The following is a 23,195-nucleotide window of genomic DNA, read 5'->3' as shown; positions in this document are numbered from 1 at the left end:
ACAATTCATCCAAAGTACTGGGCTACACTTAACCAGGCAGGAAATTCCGCATAACGAATGACAGTTGAATAAACAATTACAAGGAAAAGAAGTTCTCGTGGGATTGCTCATATTTAAGTCTCTTTAGAGGCTTTAGCTTTAGTAGGAATTAGTTAGACTTCGTCTTTCATGAGGTGAGAAGTCTGTGATCTCAACCATGATATAAAGAGAGGTAGAGAATGTTGAAAGACCAACTTGCCTAATTCATTTTTTTACCTGAAGTTGGTCCTAAAATTGATGGATTTCTAGTTTCTTTCTTTCCCCTCCCTACCTCCTCTCCCCTCCTCTCCCCTTTCCTTTTCTTTTTTGGAGACAGTCTCACTCTGTTGCCCAGGCTAGAGTGGAGTACAATGGCACAATTATAGCTCACTGTAACCTCAATCTACTGAGCTCAAGTGATCCTCCTACCTTGGCCTCCCAAAGTGCTGGGATTACAGACATGAACCACTGTGCCCAGCCTCTAATGTTTTTAGATTTCAGTTAAGGTCCTTAGCATGACTCCTCTCTTTCCTTCTAAACTAATAATTTAGTTAGAAGGAAGTTGGGCTAACTTTAATGTTGGCATTGGGTAGTAAATTGTGGATAGGTAGAGAAGTGGGAAGAGGGGAGAGATGACAGTGCATCTAGCTGCCTCTGAAAACTGTATCAGGGAAGAATTTTTTCCAGAAGAAAATACCAGGAAAGTAATGATGAGATGGGTATTTAGTCACTGCAAAGTTCTTAGAGTCTGGTCTGTGGATCAGTGTCACTCCGTGAAAAAATTAATTTTAATTTGGGATAAAGCATCAGATATCTCTGATGCCTCAACTCATACCATGTCTGCCTCACCCCAGCTGTACTTGATGGTGGTAGTTCTGTGCAAGGTCTAACTCACTTCCTCCTGACAACCTCCTCAAGCATGTTCTATGTCTGTACCAGGGCTATCCCAATGCTGCAGGTTGGCCCCTCTCACCATTACTTCTTTTTTTTTTTTTTTTTTTGAGACGGAGTCTCGCTCTGTCATGCAGGCTGGAGTGCAGTGGCGCGATCTCGGCTCACTGCAAGCTCCGCCTCCCAGGTTCACGCCATTCTCCTGCCTCAGCCTCTCCAAGTAGCTGGGACTACAGGCGCTCGCCACCACGCTTGGCTAATTTTTTTGTATTTTTAGTAGAGACGGGGTTTCACCGTGGTCTCGCTCTCCTGACCTCGTGATCCGCCCGCTTCGGCCTCCCAAAGTGCTGGGATTACAAGCGTGAGCCACCGCGCCCAGCACCCTCTCACCATTACTTCTAATGACTCACTTATAGAAGTTCACTCAACCCCACACATTTAGGCTCTGCTGGATCAAAGGTCTGGCTTCCTATGGGGAATTCTAGCAGGGGATACTGTGCTTGTTCTACTGCATCTAAAGCTGTGCTACTGGCCTGGCCACCTTGAGCTCTTAATACTGGCAGACCAGTGGGCAAAGAAAAAAATTACCATACTGGTGGAGTAATCAATCTTGATTATCATGAAAATCTTGAACACCGCTACATAATGGAGACAAGGAAGAGTATGTCTGGAACTCAGGGGTCCACTGATTCACTGGTTCTTTTTACGTCCATATCCAGTGATAGTGAAAAGATATTTGCAACAACCCCAGTCTGTTAAGGGCATGCTGATCAAATGCTCAGATCTCTTAGGGTCGTAAGTCTGGGTCACCCTAACAGGCAAAGAAACCATTCCATCTGGGGTGTTAGGTGAGGGAAATCTGGAATGTATGGTGGATGAGTGAGACAACAAATATCAACTGTGGCTTGGGATCAACAGCAGCAGCAGGAACTACAGCTTGTTCCACAAACTGATGTATATTAAATCTTCTGCAGAGATTGTGGCTGCCTCCCAGCTGGAAGGCTCAGTGGCAGAGCTGACTTAATGTAGGGCGTGAGTGGATTTGAACAGTACAATTGGGGACTGTGCAGTCCTGCCTTATTTCCTCTCAGCCTCACCTTTCACTTCAGCCAGGTGGGGTAGAATTTTGGGTGGGCTTACACTCACTTCAAGATCGGTAATTCACCTCAAATTGGATACTTTTCTTTCTGCCCTGAGACTTTTCTGATGCTATGGATGCTGGGGAAAGCTCACTCAGCCCACATGCATATCTAGCCCAGCAGCAGAATGGAATTCATATTCCTGTCAACCAGTGGGCATGAAGCAGATGAACAAGTCCTTCCACCTGAAATTCTTTGTTTGAGTAGACATCTTAGGAGGCTATCTACATGCTGGTCCTTGAATATTTGAGTTTCTGTTGCCCACACAACAACTTTGATAATATACTCTTATATTACCCTCTCTTAAACTCCTAAATCTCTTGCTTCTGCCCTCTGGGGTTGCCAATTAAATACCTGCATGCCACACAAGTCCTTATCATAGGCTTTGTCTTACCAGCTAAGACAAAGGGCAAAATGTGAAATACAATGACAATATAGTGAATTTTCTATGAAGCCAGATTGAATCAGTACTAGGGACTGTCCTTTATTCTGAGAGTATATCCCTTCTCAGTAGGGTAGATAAAATGATGGCTCTCCCCAAAGATGTCCATATTCTAATCCCTGGAACATGTGAATATGTCATCTTACATGGCAGAAGGAATTTTGAAGATGGACCTTGAGATGGGAAGATCACCCCGAATAACCCGGGGGGGTGGAGTACCTAATGCAATCACAAGCGTCCTTAAGAGGTGGCAAAGAGAAGCAAGCTAGTTAGAGAAAGAGATGTGGCTGATCACGGTGGCTCATGCCTGTAATCCTAGCACTTTGAGAGGCCGAGGTGGGCGGATCACCTGAGGTCAGGAGTTTGAGACCACCCTGGCCAACATGGTGAAACCCCATCCCTACTAAGAATACAAAAATTAGCTAGGCGTGGTGGCAGGTGCCTGTAATCCCAGCTACTCAGGAGGCTGAAACAGGAGAATTGCTTGAACCTGGGAGGCAGAGGTTGCAGTGAGCCGGGATCATGCCACTGCATTCCAGCCTGGGCAGCAGAATAAGACTCCATTTCAAAAAAAAAAAAAAAAAGAGAGAGAGAGAGATGTGGTGACAGAAGCAGAAGGCTGAATGATAGGGTTGCTGCCTCTGAAGATAGAGGGAGGGGCCATGAGGCAATGAATGCAGGTGGCCTCTAGCAGCTGGAAAAGACAGGAAAGTGGAATCTTCCCCTAGGGCCTCTGCAATCCTGCTGACACCTTGATTTGAGCCCAGTGAAACTCAAGTCTGGCTTTCTGACCTCCATAAGTATCAGATAGTAAATCTGTGTTGCTTTAACTGTGAAGCTTGTGGTAATTTGATATAAGAGCATTAGCAAACATATGCACTCGGTGATGAAATTACCTGTCTCTTACAAAATGATTGTGATACTAGGTGTTAGTTGTCCTTACTGGGCAGATAAAAGTTGTTATTCTCCCAATATTGTTTGAAATTCTGCTGGTGTATGAAGTTCAATAGTATGAGATCCCTTCCAAAAATATCCAGCATAGTCAGTAAAGGCTCTGAAGAATTTTGTTAGAGACGAAATTTCTTGGAAAAACCCATAACCAGCTGACTGGCAGCAAATACAGCAAAGGAATATTCATCCTGCTGGCTCATGACACTGTGCATGAATCACAGTGATTAGCTATTGTACTAGATATTTTCTGTTTCCTCTGCAGATCTATTCTGTACACGTCAACACTGTTCTGAGCTCTGAGAAGTTGACTTTTATGGAATACAACAGTGGACCCTTGTATTCTCTGACTTCTAGCTGGGTTCAGCCAACGGAAGGCGCTAGCAGGAGATTGGAGGGTGGGAGGAGAATGAGGTTGGAGTATTCATTCATCCAGTTTCCACCCTTTGGAGTTGCTGCACGTGGCAGCTTCCCTATTCTGTGGCTACAGCTCCTGGGAAGTGGGGCTTTCCCTACAGCTCCCTTCTGATTCCAGTAACTTCTCCAACAGTGGTAATTGCTCTCCCAACATTGAAGCCCCAGTGTTCTGCACTATCCTTTGTAGTTTCTCCAAATGGTGATCACACCTTTGTAAATAGTCCCTTTATTACACTCTCCTCAAATCACTCAAGTATGCCATCTGTTTCATATCTGAACTGTAACTGATAGACCTAGGAAGTGGGCAGCTCTTACTTTGAAGGTCAATGCTGGCCGAAGTAAATTCCTTCACGTGAGTATTCCAGAACACACAGCTAAAGTTTCTGCCAGGGTGTAGCTTTAGGCGCAGAACACTGGTGACCTGGTAGAGGCCTTCAGGGGTCCTGGAGTGGCTGGTGTTGGCAGGAACGCTGACGTTTGGCCAGGATACTTCTGCCAGAGGATAACCTGTAGCCTGGCAGGTGAGCTCTACCTCATCTGTTTCTGGAACCTTTAGGATGTGAGTGTTTATTTTCCTGTAGGAAGCTGGACGATAGAGAAGAAAAAGAAATAAGACTTTATTTTCTGATTCCTGTAGAGCTTGGTACTTAATGTCATGTGAAATGAATAAAATTATCACTATTGATATTAAGTAATAATGGTTATCATTTGTAAACACATTCTATATCCCTGATATCATGCTGTTTTCCACATATGTTGAATTATTTAATTCTTACAATGCAATAAATATGTCATTGTTGATATTCCCAATTTTTGTGGAGGGTTAATGAAGATAGAGAAGTTGAGTATTTTGTTCATAGTCATAGAGCTTATAACTGGTAGGACCAATATTTGAACATTGGAGTTCTGATTCCAGACCTCAACAGTGGTCTAAGCTACCACAATTTGTGGCTTCTTTCTTATAGTGCTATAAATTATTTCGCAATTGGAGGCCAGAAAGAGGACGGAAAAATAAAAATCACTAGATTACCCGCTATCTCACTTTATTTGATACTTTTCCAAACATCTTCAGTCAAAAATTTACTTTTTACTTCCTCCTTTCCTCTGTTTTCTTTGAGATTAAGAAGAGAAAACAAATAAAGACCTAGATAATGTCTATACATAGTCAAGAGTTGGGTATATTTATTCTGCACTTCTCCCTAACACATGCACATACATACACACAAACACACACAGTTCATGCACACACATGCTTCTTTGCAGTATATGCTGAGTGAATTAATCAGATATGCCTCCCTGCTCTCAAGAAAGCTGAGATCTAAGTATAGTCATTTTGGAAAATAGTATAGAGGTCCTCAAAAAACTAAAAATAGAATTACCACATGATCCAGCAGTCCTACTTCTGGGTATATATCCAAAGGAATTGAAATTAGTATGTTGAAGAGATATCTGTATTCCTTTGTTCATTTCAGCATGATTCACAATAACCGAGATGTGGAACCAACCTAAATGTCCATCAACAGAGAATGAATAAAGAAAATGTGGTATATATACACAATGGAATACTATACAGCCCTTAGAAAGAAGTAAAATCTGTCATTCATGACAACATGGATGGAACTGAAGGGTATTATGCTAAGTTAAATAAGCCAGGCACAAAAAGACAGATAATGTATGATCTCATTTATTTGTGAAGTCTAAAAAAGTAGATCCCATAGAAACAGAGTAGAAAGGTGGTTATCAGAGGCTGGGGATGGGGAAGATGTTGCTCAGTCTCAGAGTAGAGGAAATGTTATAGTGATCTATTGCCGTGTGTGATGACCACAGTTAATAATAATATATTCTGTATTCAAATTTGCTAAAAGCATGAATTTTTTACATTCTCTGTTTTGAGATTAAGAAGAGAAAAAAATAAAGACCACAAAAAAACAACTTGGTGATGTGATATGTTAACTAGTTTGATTTATTCTTTCTTTTTTTTTTTTTTTTTTTTTTGAGACAGAGTTTCACTCTTGTCACCCAGGCTGGAGTGCAACAGCATGATCTTGGCTCACTGCAACCTCCACCTCCCAGGTTCAAGCGATTCTCCTGCCTCAGCCTCCTGAGTAGCTGGGACTACAGGCACCTGCCACTGTGCCCAGCTAATTTTTTCTATTTTTAGTAGAGATGGGGTTTCACCATGTTGGTCAGGCTGGTTTCAAACTCCTGACCTCAGGTAATCCACCTCAGGTGGATCACCTCCCAAAATGCCTCAGCCTCCCAAAATGCTGGGATTACAGGCATGAGCCACTGTGCCCAGCTTGATTGACTGTTGCTATAATCTATACATAGATCAAAACATCATATTGTACCCCATAAATATACATTATTGCTAGTTAAAAATAAATTTTAAAATTAAAACATTATAACCTTATAAAAACTTTAAAAATAAATAAAATAGGCATGATATTCCAAGAGACTAGAAGACACAAGAACAAACCTTCCAGTGGTCTTAGATAATAGCTAAAAATAAACAAATATCAATACCATATGCAGTTACCAGGCAGTGTGGAAAGTCACCTGTTGATTTTTGGTGAGAGGAAGAGAGAATGAGCACTGGCTTCCATTAGGTAGGAAATATTCTTTTAAGAAATTAAATTTCAATACAATTTTTGAAGTAAAGATAGTCTTGAAGTAAAGGCAGAGGTGTGATATAACTTTTTTCTCCCAAATTGTTGGAAGTATAAATAGGTACAAACTTTGTGAAAAGCAATTTCACATTAAAATAATGATAACAATCATGTGAAAACCATCTGATATGTATGATTTACTTATTGTTTTCTATGTGTTGAGCTTTGTGCTACGTCCTTTTACATCCTATGGAAGAGAAGGAATGTTCGTGCCCTTCTTCACAATTTTGCCCCTCTGTTCCCCTCCTGTGTTGTGGGTCTCAATGTTAAGAGTTGACAATTTCATTCATTATAGCAAACAACACCCACTAGATCTGGGTTCACTAGAGAGCAGGGTCACTGCACAATGAAACATCCACCAGAACCTGTGTGCACTTTGGCTCTCCCTTGAAGTTCTTGTCTCCATGTGGTCAGCACACCCAGCTGAGCCTCCTGGTATGTCCCAAAAAGCTCTGACATCTTTCCCCTTAATATATAAATATACATAATACATATAATACATTATGTCATTTAAGTGATATGCAGACCCTATGAGGTAGGTAAAATTCATATTACTATTTTGTAATGCAGTCTTAATTGGAATCACCATAAGAGGATGTGTCTCTGTGTAATTGCAGATGTCTAGGGATGGTGCAACATAAGCAGGTAGAGGAATATGCTCTGGGGTTCTTAGGAGCACCCAGCACTAGTAGAAGATAAGGCAATTCAGGCACTGAAGCAGCCTGCTGAAGGACTTGGCCTGTTAGACTCACCAGTCTCCTTGAAGCCAAAAGTTTGGCCTATCTTTTGGAATCAAACAGTACCTGAAGTGTGCATTTCGAGTACTCACTTTATCTCTCATTTTATATTATTTATCTACACTTATTTTCCCTTGGTTCAATGTCTTTTGTAATCATTTTATATGATCATACTGTAGATTATTTCTGTAAGCTCTCAAGTCTTTTGGGGAATGAAGTAGAACAAGAACAGGAGCAGAGTACTGTGGGTGAGGGTCCAGCCCACTATTGCAGGTGGCTTGGACCAAGAAGCTGATCTTGGTGTCCTGGTTGAGAAGTGATTTCAGAAGTAGGGATGCCAGGAATCGGGGGCTTGGCTGAGGCTTTGACCTGGGGTACATGAGGGAGCAAACAGGGAGACAGAGAGAGAGCTCTTCGGCTACAAGAATCAGCAAGGTTTGGGGAAGGGACAGGAGCCCACATCCTACATTTTTGCAGTATCAGAAATGTCTCCACAGCCTCTTTCTTATTTGGGAGGTGGCAGAAAAGGAATCGCTTCCCACAATGGGGAAGCTGGACTGAGAGTGATATTCTTAGGAAAAATGAGTAAATTTTAGAATTTAAGAGGTGGAAGTACTCCAAAAATTCAAGTCATCTGACTTATTGCTCAATGAAAACCACCTTCTACAGCAATTCTCCTAGATAATTGCTTTGATGATTGTTCCACATACACTTGAAAACAATGTGTGTTCTGCAGTTGCTGGGTGTATGTTCTATGTATCATATGTCAATTAGGTCAAGATGGCTAATTGTGTTGTTCAGATTTTCTATTTTCTTAATTGTTTGTTCTCTCAGTTGTAATAGAGATTAGTTGAAATCTCAAATGTAATTGTGGATTTGACTAGTTCTCCTAAGTCTGCCAATTGTTGTTTAATATTTTGAAGCTATACTGTTAAATGGACACACATTTAGGATTGTTATGTGTTCCTTTAGAACTCACTCTTTTATCATTATGAAGTGTCCCTTGTTATCTTTAGTAATATTTATCTTCTGATATTAGTAAACTGCTAAATAACTTTTGCCTGAAAACATCTATGAATGGAAACTCCTACTTCCTCTAGAAGCAGTCTTTGCCACGATTACATAATAAGCAACTTCCATTGGAAAGGTTTTCTTCATGCCAAGCAAAATTGTGCTTCTTTGTAGCTTCTACCCATTGGTATTTGTCTAGTTTAGTAACACAACATATGGTAAGCACCACAGTTAAAAACATGAGTTCAGAATCTAAGCAGTTTGAGTAGGCTTTAGCCAAAGGCTAGTTATATGACCTCTTAAACCCTCGGTTTTCTTGTTTATGAAATGGATACAGCAATACTTATCCTTAACAAGGGTGTTAAATAATTAGTTAGGTGTCTAGAACATAGTAAACACTCAATTAGTGTTAGCTATTATTGCAGGTAACCCTTCTGGTATTTGAAGATAACTGGGAAGACTCCATCTAATCTTTTCAACCCTAAGTAAAACATGCCTACCTCCTTTAACTATATCTCACAAGACACAGTCTTCAGACCCATTTCCAGATAGTAGTCTTTGGGTATAGTTTAGTTTTGCCAAGTTCTTTAAAAAGGATACTGTTAACACAATGCATATTCTAGATATTATCTAAGCAGCACAAATATCCAGGGTTTTAATGTAAACTAAGGTCGTAAGATCAGTTTTGCTAAATATATGATCTGCTGCTCAGTTAGGTTGGCTATATCCTTACAACCTGAATAACAGACCCCTTAGCGCTTGGAGATGGTCTCCAAGTTGACTCAAGACCATCAGCCAGCCTTCGTTGTCCCTGACTCAACAACTACTAGCTGTTCAGTCTGTTATAGGTCTAGTCAACTGTATTATTATCCCACCTTTTACCACCTGATAAACAAGGTGTGTGCTTTGTGCGTCCCTGGTCTGTTTGCCTTCAGATCCATCTCTCACTTTTTCTTCTCTGCTCTGTGTTGCAGGAAGGCAGACTCCTGTGGCCTGTATAGCCTAGGCACATGACAGCCAACAGGAAGCAGGACAGGAACACTAGAGGGTGGACGGGATGGAGAAGGGAAGGTATTTCTCCCCTATGCTCTATACTTTTGTGGCCTCTCCAGCAGAAGATGCATCTCTTCCCTGGCTCCAGATACCAATGGACAGGCCCATTGGGTTCCAGTGTCTGTCAAGTGACTTTAATCCCTGGGCGCCATTAACCCTGCCTTCCCCCTTTTCACTATAGCCTAGTGGTAGGAGCAGCTTGCTGCTATTGCTAATTTCTGAATTGCTTCTCTGTTCTCTGGCTTCTCAGTCTCCCTCATTAAAAGAATTACCATTTTCTGCTTTAGATTTCCACAGGTTTAAATGGTTTCTGTTTCCCTGGTTTTTTCTGGCTGTCTGACAGATATGTTACAAGCAATGCTGTAATTTCTGAAATAAAGGTGAGCTGTATACATGGTAGTATCTGTTTTATAGTCACAATGACAGTAAATAAATGGAAAAATGTAGTTTTACATGCCTTGGTCTTAGAGGATCTATGCAAGTTTCTAGTAATCAGTTAAATCTTTTAGGACTGCTTTCAATTCATCTGTTAAATTGCCTGAAAAGGAATAGCAGGTTAAGGAGTTTGTAATTCCCAGGAGCTTTTCCCCCGCCTGTTAAATTCAGGACATTGTTTTCTTTTTTAAAATAATTTCTTTCTTTATTTTTAAAAAATGTATTATTTTACTCCTAGGCTTTCCGCTACTGCAGGCGGAGCTCAGGACATTGTTTTCTTGACTCGGATTTTCTTACACCCTTCTGTTTCCCCAAGGGAAAAAAAGACACTGAGACTTGGCTCTTTTAGCAAATGCTTTCCTTGGGCCTTAGAGGCTTAAACGTACAGTTGTCTTTTCACTCCTGCCTTGCTTCTCTTTGACTGTTTCCTTCCTCCGCCCTTGGTCTTTTCCTTCTTAGGGTGAAGGCCCTTTTAATGGTGGTCATGCTGCCTCCTTCCTGTACTTGCTGAAGTTGAATTCTTGTCATTCTTGGGATTTTTTGTTGGTTTGAAGCGCTTCTTTTTTTTTCTAATTTATTTTTTATTTCAATAAGTTTTTGGGGAACAGGTGGTGTTTGGTTACATGGGATAAGTTTTGTTTTGTTTTGTAATTTTTGGAGACAGAGTCTCACTCTGTCACCCAGGCTGGAGTGCAGTGGTGCGATCTCGGCTCACTCTCGGCTCACTGCCACCTCCGCCTCCCGGGTTCAAGCAATTCTCCTGTCTCAGCCTCCAGAGTAGCTGGGATTACAGGCGTGCGTCACTACGCCCAGCTAATTTTTGTATTATTAGTAGAGATGGGGTTTCACCATGTTGGCCAGGCTGATCTCAAACTCCCGACCTCAGGTGATCTGCCCACCTCGGCCCCCCAAAGTGCTGGGATTACAGGCGTGAGCCACTGCCCCTGGCCATGGATAAGTTCTTTCGTGGTAATTTCTGAGATTTTGGTGCACCCATCACCCAAGCAGTATACACCGTACCGAATGTGGAGTGTTCTTTTTTTTTTTTTTTTTTTGATATGGAGTCTGGTTCTGTCGCCCAGGCTGGAGTGCAGTGGTGCGATCTCTGCTCACTGCAAAATCCGCCTCCCGGGTTCATGCCATTCTCCTGCCTCAGCCTCCCGAGTAGCTGTGAATGCAGGCGCCCGCCGCCACGCCTGGCTAATTTTTTGTATTTTTAGCAGAGATGGGGTTTCACCGTGTTAGCCAGGATGATCTTGATCTCCTGACCTCGTGATCCACCCGCCTCAGCCTCCCAAAGTGCTGGGATTACAGGTGTGAGCCACCACGCCTAGCCCCAATGTGGAGTTTTTAATCTCTCACCCCCACCCATCCTTTCCCCCAAGTCCTGAAAGTCCATTGTATCATTCTTATGCCTTTGCATCCTCATAGCTTAGCTTGCACTTATGAGTGAGAGCATACAATGTTTGGTTTTACATTCATGAGTTACTTCACTTAGAATAATAGTCTCCAATTCCATCCAGGTTGCTGCAAATGCTATTATTTCATTCCTTTTCATAGCTAAGTAGTATTCCATGCTGTATATATATATCGTTCTTCACAAAAGTAGAATAATATATATGTATATATAATATACATAATATATAACATATTATATATAATATATTGTATATACATATATATATACATATATATGTATGTATAATATATATATACCACATTTTCTTTATCCACTCACTGATTGATGGGCATTTGGGCTGGTTCCATATATTTGCAATTGCAAATTGTGCCACTATAAAAATGCGTGTGCAAGTATCTTTTTTTGTATAATGACTTCTTTTCCTCTGGATAGATACCTAGTAGTGGGATTGCTGGATCAAATGGTAGATCTACTTTTAGTTTTTAAAGGAATCTCCACACTGTTTTCCATAGTGGTTGTACTAGTTTAGATTCTCACCAACAGTGTAAGAGTGTTTCTTATCACCACATCCATGCCAACATCTATTATTTTTTTATTATGGCCATTCTTGCAGGAGTAAGGTGGTATCGCAGTGTGGTTTTGATTTGCATTTCCCTGAGAATTAGTGATGTTGAGCATTTTTCCATATGCTTCTTGGTCATTTGTGTATCTCCTTTTGAGAATTATCTATTCATGTCCTTAGCCCGTTTTTTGATGGGATTGTTTGTTTTTTTTTCTTGCTGATTTATTTGTATACCTTGTAGATTCTGGATATTAGTCCTTTGTCAGATGTATAGATTGTGAAGATTTTCTCCCATTCTGTGGGTTGTCTGTTAACTCTGCTGATTATTTCTTTTGCTGTGCAGAAGCTTTTTAGTTTAATTAAGTCCCTATTTATCTATTTATCTTTGTCTTTGTTGCATTTGCATTTGGGCTCTTGGTCACGAAGTCTTTGCCTAAGCTAATGTCTAGAAGGGCTTTTTTGATGTTATCTTCTAAAATCTTTATGGTTTCAGGTCTTAGATTTAAGTCTTTGATCCATCTTGAGTTTATTTTTTATAAGGTGAGATATGAGGATCCAGTTTATTCTTCTGCATGTGGCTAGCCAATTATCCCAGCACCGTTTGTTGAATAGGGTGTACTTTCCCCACTGTATGTTTTTGTTTGCTTTGTCAAAGATCAGTTGGCTATAAGTATTTGGCTTTATTTCTAGGTTCTCCATTTTGTTCCATTGGTCTGTGTGCCTATTTTTATACTAGTATTATGCTGTTTTGGTGACTATGGTGTTATAGTATGGTTTGAAGTTAGGCAATGTGATGCCTCCAGGTTTGTTCTTTTTGCTTAGTCTTTCTTGATTTGGCTATGTGGGCTCTCTTTTGGTTCCATATGAAGTTTAGGATTGCTTTTTCTACTTTTGTGAAGAACGATGGTAGTATTTTGATGGAGATTGCATTGACTTTGTAGGTTGCTTTTACCAGTATGGTCATTTTCACAATATTGATTGTACCTATTCATGAACATGGGATGTGTTTCCATTTGTTTGTGTCATCTATGATTTCTTTCAGTAGTGATTTGTAGTTTTCCTTGTAGAGGTCTTTCATGTCCTTGGTTAGGTATGTTCCTAAGTATTTTATTTTAGTTTTGCAGCTATTGGTTGATGTTGGTGTACAGCAGAGCTACTGATTTGTGTACATTAATTTTGTATCCTGAAACTTTGCTTAATTTGTTTACCAGTTCTAGGAGCTTTCAAGATGAATCCTTAGGGTTTTCTAGGTATATGATCATATCATCAGCAAACAGCAACAGTTTGACTTCCTCTTTACCAATTTGGATGCCCTTTATTTCTTTCTCTTTGAGTGCTCTGGCCAGGACTTCCAGTACTCTGCTGAATAAAAGTGGTGAAAGTGGGTATTCTTGTCTTGTTCCAATTCTCAGGGAGAATGCTTTCAACTTTTCCCCATTCATTATAATGTTGACTGTGGGTTTATCATAGATAGCTTTTATTACCTTAAGATATGTTCCTTCTGTGCTAATTTTGCTGAGGGTTTTAATCATAAAAGATGCTAGATTTTGTCAAATGCTTTTTCCGAATCTATTGAGATGATCATGTGATTTTTGTTTTTAATTCTGTTTGTTTGGTGTATCACATTTATTAACTTGTGGATGTTAAACCATCCCTGCATCCCTGCTGTAAAACCCACTTGATCATGGTGGATTATCTTTTTGATATGCTGTTGGATTTGGTTAGCTAGTATTTCGTTGAGGATTTTTGCATCTATATTCATCAGAGATACTGGCCTGTAGTTTTCTTTTTTTGTTATGTCCTTCCCTGGTTTTCGTATTAGGGTGCTACTGGCTTCGTAGAATGATTTAGGGAGGATTCCCTCTTTCTCTATCCTGTGGAATAGTGTCAATAGAATTGGTACCAATTCTTCTTTGAATGTCTGATAGAATTCAGCTGTGAATCTGTCTGGTCCTGGACTTTTTTTTGTTGACAATTTTAAAAGTTACCATTCAATCTCGCTGCTTGTTATTGATCTGTTTATAGTTCCTATATCTTCCTGGTTTAATCTAGAAGGGTTGTATATTTCCAGGAATGTATCCATCTCCTCTAGCTTTTCTAATTTGTATGTGTAAAGATGTTCAGAGTGGCCTTGAATAACCTTTTGTATTTCTGTGATATGAGTAGTAATATCTCCATTTCATTTCTAATTGAGATTATTTGAATCTTCCCTCTTCTTTTCTTGGTTATCAATTTTATTTATCTTTTCAAATAACCAGATTTTTGTTTCATTTCTCTTTTGTATTTTTTTGTTTCAATTTCATTTAGTTCTGCCCTGATCTTTGTAATTTCTTTTCTTCTGCTGGGTTTGGGTTTGGATTGTTCTTGTTTCTCCAGCTCCAGGAGATGTGACCTTAGATTGCCTATTTGTGCTCTTTCAGACTTTTTGATGTAGGTATTTAATGCTATGAATGTTTCTCTTAGCACTGCTTTTGCTGTATCCCAGAGTTTTGATAGGTTGTGTCACTATTATTGTTCAGTTCAAAGAGTTTTTAAATTTCTATCTTGATTTCATTGTTCACCCAATGATCATTCATTATTTAACTTCCGTGTAATTGCATGATATTGAAGGTTCCTTTTGGAGTTGATATCCAGTTTTACTCTACTGTGATCTAAGAGAGTACTTGATAAATTTTGATTTTCTTAAATTTACTGAGACTTTTTTTGTGGCCTACTATATAGTCTATCTTGGAGAATGTTCCATGTGCTGATGAATAGAATGTATATTCTGCAATTGTTGGGTAGAATGTTCTGTAAATATCTGTTAAGTCTATTTGTGGTAGGGCATAGTTTAAATTCATTGTTTCTGGTTTGAAGTACTTCTGTCAGCTTCAGCCCATTCCTGGTGTTGGCTCTTCCCATCCCCCTGCCCTGCCCAGGCCTTCAGGATGGTTTGGCCCTTGGTGTTCTTGTTTTTAGTGCCTCCTCCACAACCCTGTCTGGAAACCTTTGCACAGACCAGTTCTCAACCCCAGCTCCTCTGAGAGACCGCTGGGCTCCTGGGGCCTCTCTGTTCTTTGGCCATGCTCCTGCCCCTTCCTCAGATGGATTGCCCCCAGTAATGTAGGTGCCACCTGGCTTTTCAGCAACCACAGTCCTTTATCACTGTCTCTTCCAGAATCTCCAGTTATTCCACCTCGTAATTTGTTCTGTCCTTTTGAAATTAACTCTTTTCACTATATTTGATAAGAATTTCTGCCCAGACATCAACGAAGGTGCCATAAACAAACCCATCTTCAAGCTTTATGCCATGGATCAGGCATTTTAAGATAAAAACATGTCCTTCTTCCAGTCCTACTTCATTCCTGGGAACCCTCATTGGGGCCTCAGATCTATCTTGCTTCTTTTAGAGACCCTGGATCAGGGTAGCCTACTCTTAGGTGATGGTCTTCAACTTTTTTTTTGCTTGTATTCCTCCTAAAATAAGTATGATGCAGTATGCTCTTCTCATCTATTAAGTTGATTCTTAGAATTTTTCATAAGTTGCTATACTGGAAAAACATATAATGTTCAGCATCTTATGTTTTTTTAGTAAAACAATTATTTTACTTTTACATACGTATCCAAAGGTGTCTAAATATAAAAGAAGTTATCTTTTATATACAACATCATCCTTGAAAAATACATATAAATATTTAACAACAGTATATAGCTTCAGATAGCTAGAAGGAGTACACTGAATGTTCTCAACACAAAGAAATAATAAATGTTTGAGATGATGAATATGCTAATTACGCCGATCTGATCACTGCACATTGTATGTATTGAAACATCACTGTGTACCCCATAAATAGGTACAATTATTGTCAATTAAAAAAAGATAAAATACATTTCACATATACCCAAAAAAATGGTCTCAAAAGAAGGTGCACATAACTTCAGAATTTTTTCTGCTGTATGTCTGTTATTGCTTGCAATCATGTTTTCACAATAAACTTAGTTAATGTGTCAATTTCTTTTTTTGAGTCTCACTCTGTCGCCCAGGCTGGAGTGCAGTGGCGCGATCTCGTCTCACTACAAGCTCTGCCTCCCGGGTTCACGCCATTCTCCTGCCTCAGCTTCCCCAGTAGCTGGGACTACAGGTGCACACCACCACACCTGGCTAATTTTTGTTGTATTTTTTAGTAGAGACAGGGTTTCACCATGTTAGCCAGGGTGGTCTTGATCTCCTGACCTCATGATCCACCCACCTCGGCTTCCCAAAGTGCTGGGATTACAGGCGTGAGCCACCACGCCTAGCCTAATGTGTCAATTTCTAAAATATGTATACATAGTACAATATAGTTTCCACAAGAAAAAAATATATGCATCTAAAACAATATTACATATTTTAAATAAGCTCTTACAAACAAAAGAATATGTATGAAACATGCTGGAATAATTTCCTGTGTTAAAAAAGGGGAATGAGACTGGAGAATGTAGAAAAAAGAGAATAAATAAATAAGGAGATATTTATAAATATCTCCTTATCTCATATAAAATATAAATGTATTTTATATAAAATATAAAATATAAATGTATTTTATATAAAATATAAAATATAAATGTATTTTATATAAAATATAAAATATAAATATTTATATTTATATATAATAAATAATATTTTATTTATAATAATAAATAATATAAATATTTATAAAAATATAAAATATAAATAACAGAGGCTTTTTGGGTAAGGAACCTAATCTATTCAATTCCCTCTAAGTAAAAATAAATAAATTATTAAATGAAAAAATTCTTCTCTCTCTAAATTGTTTCTTTTCATTCACTGAAACTCACTTCCAATTTCACCTTCCCTACAGAATTCTATCTTAATGTAACATATTTTTGTTTTGACAGATTTTGTATTGATTATCGTTATATGTCTTTACAACAACAAAATATTTATAGCTATTGAAATTAAAACTTTTCTGTTGTGACTATGAAGCTTTAAGTGTTCAAGGTTTTCTGCACTGAGATCTAATTTCCTTTTTTTTATTATACTGTAAGTTTTAGGGTACATGTGCACAACGTGCAGGTTTGTTACATATGTATACATGTGCCATGTTGGTGTGCTGCACCCATTAACTCGTCATTAAACATTAGGTTTATCTCCTAATGCTATCCCTCCCCACTCCCCACACCCCACAACAGGCCCTGGTGTGTGATGTTCCCCTCCCTGTGTCCATGTGTTCTCATTGTTCAATTCCCACCTATGAGTGAGAACATGCGGTGTTTGGTTTTTTGTCCTTGCGATAGTTTGCTGAGAATGATGGTTTCCAGCTTCATCCGTGTCCCTACAAAGGACATGAACTCATCATTTTTTATGGCTGCATAGTATTCTATGGTGTATATGTGCCACATTTTCTTAATCCAGTCTGTCATTGTTGGACATTTATTTCTATTATTATTAACACATATTTGATCACAATGTAAAATGTTATGAATATTGATAATTATTAAATATGAAAGATGAAAACTTATTGGAAATGTGTCTCTTAATAAGATGGATATGGCTCTCTTTTCCAAATTATTCATGAATCTGAAGAAGCATATGACATGGTTGGAATGATTCTATATGATAGAATTCAGCCTCAATTCTATTTCTATTTTTCATTTTTTTGTAGCTTATAAAGGCTAAGGAATCTTGTTCTTATGAGTAAATCAATGGGAATGGAAGCAGTTTCGTTACAGCAATCTCATTTCATTCTTTGACCTGATTTACATGGCAAAAATTACTAATTTTTGATTATCAGCTGTTAACTTTATAAGGGCATCCTTCAATTTTGTTGAAAGCAGAAAATTTGATACCACAGTATTTGCAAAAGGGTTTTCAGTCATAACAGTTCCATCAGGTGTCAGTGTTCCCAATCATTCTTTTATTTAACACTATAGAGGGTTTTACACCCTGGGACAATGAACTCTATTCATGATGAGTGAGTGGCAGGCTTAAAAGAGGAAGTGTTTTAGGGGAACCCCAAGAGCCTTGCCTGGCATGCACATTCTCAGGCTCATCAATTTTGGGAACGAGTATTTGGGGAAGATGAGGATCTAGAAACTCACTTCCTAAAACTGCCTGTGCCCATACATCCCTTGAAAAGTCTTTGTAAACCCCAAATATCCCAGTTTGATGACCAACACTATAAGGAACAAATCTCTCCACAACTGAGAAATCCCTGTTCTGGGTAAGGAGTAGGCAGGGTGCCTCCCCAGGAATGAGGGACAGTTCTCAGCTTGAGAGAATGCGCGGAAGGCCTGGCCCATTAATACAGCATTCAGATAGAGATCAATAAAAACAGAGGTGGTGATTTAGGCTTGCAGATATTCGAGTACATCAAGGCATCCTGAGAATGTACAGCCTTGCATTAAGGGAACTCAGACTAACTTCAGTGTTCTAGAGTTCCTCCCAGCTGCTGCCTGGATGTAGGAAATGCACTAAAGATAGAAAACAGTTACATCTAGGCTATTGGCTTTCCTGGTGACTCATTGATGGTTGAGGTGTGAGGAGGTCACTGTCTCTGTAACAACTGAGAGTCTTTTAACCAAGTCTCTGGACACTTACTATATGCCGGGTACCATGCTCAGTTCTTTATGTTCATTATCTCTCTCAATGTTGACAACAATCCTGTGTGGTTGGTACTACTATTGTTCGTCTTCTACAAATAAGCAAAATGTGAGGTTGTGAAAGGCAAAATAACCTGCCCAAGGACAAGGGTGAACACAATATTCATCCTCATGTCCAGTCCCTCTACTTTGTCCTTCTTTGTACCAGATCATAAAGTCACACACTTTCTGCCAAGGTTAATGGTTTTTTGGGACCAAAACCCACAGACCCTCTAGAAGACAGTACAGACCATCTGAGGTCCAATGCGTGGGAGGGGAGAGGCCAGAGAAACATTGGCATCGTTTATCTCAGAGCACTCAAGCCTGGAGACCATAAGCCAATGAACAAGCAAAATCTATTTTTTATAGTTGTTATATGTCTTTCCTCAAATCACCTTTTCTAGAACAAACAAGAGTGTGAAGATTCTCTTTATATTTAGATTTTCAATTGTGCTGGAGTGGAGAGATCCCTGAATCCAGAGGAATAGGGACAGCTATAGACTTCATGGGACTCTCTTGGGCTACCCACTTCCCTTCTCTGGATCTCAGCTACTTCATCTGCAATAAATAGGGCTTGCATTTGAGCAGTGTTTTCCAAACTTGTAACTTTTTATGATCCAAAGTAAGAAAAAAAATTTATACCATGACCCAACACACACACACACACACACCCCTCAGAAATTAGTTTTACAGTACTCAGTCCTACTCTGTGATGTCTCCTGATCTACTCTGTCTATTCTCTTCTATTCATTATTTTTTAAAGGGTGGGAAACATGCATCTGGTTGCTACTCACTAAATTGATATTTTAATCCACGAATGGGTGGCCAACCACGGTTTTAAAAACTCTGGATTCAGGGTATAAACTATTGAAAAAGAGTATCTTAATAATCAAGTCAGGAATGTTCCATGGGAGAATTGTGAATTAGGCAAAGCTTATTTTTCATACCCTCCCACATTTCAAGGACTAATTTTCCTGGCCTCCTCCAGTCCCATTTTATTCCTGTAGGTCCTTTCACTTGTACTTCAGCTGCTTGGTACTCAGATGTCAAAAATTATTTCCAAGCAGATGCTTTCGTTTTCTCTGAAATAGCTGTCTCCTTAAAAGCAGCCTGCTTGTTTTCGCTTGAGCTACCTTTAATGGGTTTCTGTGACTTGCAGATCCTCTGTTAGAGAGATACTTCCATGGATTCTAGTCCTTGACACCACTCACCTTTGACTTTCAGAGTCAGGTACTTGTAGTCCCAGGCAACCCCATAGATGATTATGCATTGGTACTGTCCTTCATCCCTCACTTGGACTTGAGGTATGTGGAACAAGGCCTTCCCTAGGGGCAGCTGCTCCTCCAGCAAAGTGGCCCTTTCACGGTGTGGAGATGTATCATTTTCCACCTTTTGCAAACTGGCTGTTATTGCTCCAAGGTTCACATGACTTCCAGTGTCAAAGTTGCATTCCAGGGTCACATTGCTGCCATGCTCTATTATGTACAGTTCCTTAGGGACTGTCACTGTGAATAGAGCTGAAAAGAAAACAAGATATTTTACCATTGTCTGCCTTTACTTTATATTCCAGTTCTTACAAAGTGTAAACTGAGACCCATCTCACCCCCATTTTCCAAAAGGCACCTGTCTTATCTGGACATTCCCTTGGCGAATCCTTTTTCTCCTTTGCCCCATCCATCTGGTCAAGAGTGGGATTCTTGACCCGCTGATCTGAGGTGGCTTTCTCCTCCAAACATTCCCTCCTATGCAGCTGACTGCCCTTTGCTCCTCTCTGGGCACCCCAGCAAGAGCTTCTGGTGGACAGCACTGCTTGCTCTCAGAGGCCTCTCCCACCTCCGGTCCCTGACCCCCCAAGCCCTGCAGTCATTCCAGGTCATCTGTCATATAAGAACAAAATGCTTCCTTTCGACTTCCCTACCATCAAGGTCTGAGCTCATGTTACTTAAATACCTTCACATCCTATTCTCCAGGTTCATTTCCCTCAATCCATATTGATTAATTTATATATTTTCGTGCCAAATATCACTTCATCTCACCAGTGATGGTAATAATAACTATTACTTGTTGAATTCTTACAATTGTCAGACACTCTGCTAACACATTGTCTTGCTGAGTCTTCCCAGAAGCCAGCAAGGTAGGTAATAATATTCTATCCTTTTTTTCAGAAAACAAAAATGAGGCACAAAAAGGTTAAGTAACTTGCCCAAGATTGCACAGCCAGAATCAGATCAGGTATTTCTAACCACCACATCATACAAGCTCACTGTAGATGCTTTCTATTTTCTAACAATAAAGGGAAAGGAAAAATGGAACTGATACTTAATGTATATCTAGTATGTTCCATGCCAGGCACTGTGCTAGATACTTTTAACTATATTGTTTAATTCTGAAAACATGACCGTGAAACCTGTTTTGTCATTATGGTTATATAGTTGAGGAAACTGGCTCCAAGCAGTTCACTTCAGGACATATGTTAGTAAAGTTAAAATCCAGAGGCAGTCAGATGTTTGACTACAAAATCCATAGTTTCCACTCAGCGTTTACCAAAATGTGAGGGACACACCACTAGAAGTATGTAAGATGATTTTAGATGAGGCAGAATCAAAGCCTAAAGGGAGTTAAATTAGAGAGGAATTTATTCCCTTTTCAATTCTATTTTAATCCTTCGATTGTATATAATTTGCAGCTAGACTTCTACACCTCTAACACTGGCTATTTTTCCTTTTAATCAAACAGGAAGCTTCCAGGTAGATAACAGTATCTGGGTAGGATTTGATAATACTGCTTTATTTTCACTGCATATATTTTTCTTCCTATTCTCTATTTACCAGTGAAAATGATACTTGTTTTTCATCTACCACAGGGGTATATGGTTTTATTTTTTAAAAGTTGAATTGATCTAAATAGTTCTATAAAAAAAGCATAAGGAGTGGCCAAACTAGTAAAGGTAGTGTTTACATCAATACAGTGTGAAAAACAACAAAATTAGGCTGCTTCCATCATTAATGAATGGGTATTCATTATGATGGAGGTATAGGAAAATCTTGAAGTAATTTCTGAATAATCACAGAAGATTAGATCAAATTATGTCCAGTAGAGCTTGCTTCATTCATTTATTCATTCATTCAATCAAATCATTCATTCAACAAATATTTGGGGGCTTCTTCTAAGCATTAGCTATTCAAGAAGTTGTTTCAGTATAAAATGTGACATGGAAGAGCATAGGATATAGTGACAGGTGAGCCTGGGTTCAAATGCTGACTATCAGGATTAGGAGTCCTTTGACTGTGAGTCTGTCCTTTAATCTCTATGAGCTTCAGCCTCTTTATCTATAAAATGAGGTTGAACTCTACCTCTCAGATTTGTGGTGGAGGCTGGAGGAGATGTTACATGTGAAGTGCCTAGATCTGGCAGGCAGTAGGCACTCAGCAAATGTTCGTTCCTTTCTTTTGTACCATGTTTTAATTCTTGGGAAAGTGGTAATTCATATGTGGAATGCATGGCCAATCTTTATCCTCCAGGATATTTTACTAACCAGGACAGTCCATTCTCTGATCAGATTTCACAATATAAGTAACTTTTGGGTTTTCTGCTGCTTGAATGATTCCCACTGCAGTTGTCCTCTGATTCAAGTTTTTCTTCCCACTGTCCTGCAAATCTTTGAAGGCAAAGACCAGGCTGAGTTTGCTTTGATATATCCAGTACCTAGCAAATACCAAGTTCTAGTTAAGAGCTTGGCAAATAAATGACAGAAAGAGAGAGAGGGAGAAAGAAAGGATGACCCTGGTTATATATTCACCTCTGCTTTCCTGTCATCAAACTGCAATTTGCCTGTGATCACACAAATTGGCATTCTTAATTGCCACACAGCACACTTGATAGTGATATGCACAAACTTGAAATTTATTTCAAATGACTGACATTTTTGGCTTGCCTCTATTCCTGTTTTAACCATGGCTAGAACATTAATGTGCCTTTCTACAGAGAGGAGTTCACATGTGCCCAGCATTCTTTTGTGCAGGAGGGGCACAGGGGCAGGGCTATAAGGTGAGTGTATGTGTGTAAAACAATGCTAATCATATCTGCACTTGCTGTGCCAGGTTGCAAAGACCCTGGAATAATGCATGTAAAAAGAGATTTCCTGTATGATTCTTTTATTTTAATCCACTGCACACTTGGAATAGCTCTCACCTCAGAATCTCCATAATGGGACCCTCTTAAGGGCAGATCCCTTTATGATGGAAGCCATCCTTAAATACTTGAGTTATTAAGTCCCTTATAACTTAATGCAGAGCCACCTGATACCAAATCCAATCTGTCCTTGAAGAATAATATTCAACTATTCATCAAATATGTAGTAATCATATGCCAAGTTCAGGAATTACCTACTACTTTTACTCTTCTATAATCTCTTGTTTAATTACATATGATAAACAGGAAACAGGGAAGAAAATGGGGCTTACAAGGAAGGTTAGTTGCTGAGTCTGTGTAACAACAAGAATTAGATGACTTTGGGTAGAGACTCTATTGAATCTATTTAGCAAATTTATTTACTGCACTATGCTTTCTTGTCATGAGAAAGGGAACGCCTGTAACTTCCTCTGGAACTCCCCTTAGCTTACAGCACAACTCCACTCTTTACTGTCTGGGCCTTTGATAAAAGTCCATTTTCTTCCTGTTTTTCCTGTCTGCCTTGTAAGAATATGTGCCAGGAGTGATAGGCATAAAATATGCTACTCGTCAGACCGGTGACATTTTTCAGCTAATATTTACAAGAGAAAAGAGCAATTAGCAAACATGAATCGTGTCTGAATAGCTCAGAATACCTAGAA

General features: G+C 39.3%; 2 protein-coding genes across 5 annotated transcripts in view; one reads left to right on the top strand and one right to left on the bottom strand.

Annotated features, from left to right (window-relative positions):
* PLGRKT (plasminogen receptor with a C-terminal lysine) overlaps positions 1–23,195 on the top strand; it is a 258,459-nt gene that overhangs the window by 82,433 nt on the left and 152,831 nt on the right. The window lies entirely within an intron of this gene.
* The window catches only part of PDCD1LG2 (programmed cell death 1 ligand 2), a 63,133-nt gene that overhangs the window by 17,827 nt on the left and 22,111 nt on the right, over positions 1–23,195 (bottom strand). For all 4 annotated transcript variants that reach the window (XM_003273827.4, XM_012500743.2, XM_012500744.2 and 1 more), the window contains 2 exons: positions 19,575–19,880; positions 4,171–4,440 (listed from right to left, as the gene is read on the bottom strand). In XM_003273827.4, the coding sequence (XP_003273875.1) occupies positions 4,171–4,440; positions 19,575–19,880 (576 nt within the window). The remainder of the gene's footprint in view (positions 1–4,170; positions 4,441–19,574; positions 19,881–23,195) is intronic.

This window comes from Nomascus leucogenys, chromosome 1a (assembly GCF_006542625.1).
Source record: "Nomascus leucogenys isolate Asia chromosome 1a, Asia_NLE_v1, whole genome shotgun sequence".
Lineage (NCBI taxonomy): Eukaryota > Metazoa > Chordata > Mammalia > Primates > Hylobatidae > Nomascus > Nomascus leucogenys.
This window is presented reverse-complemented; position numbering and strand designations above follow the sequence as displayed.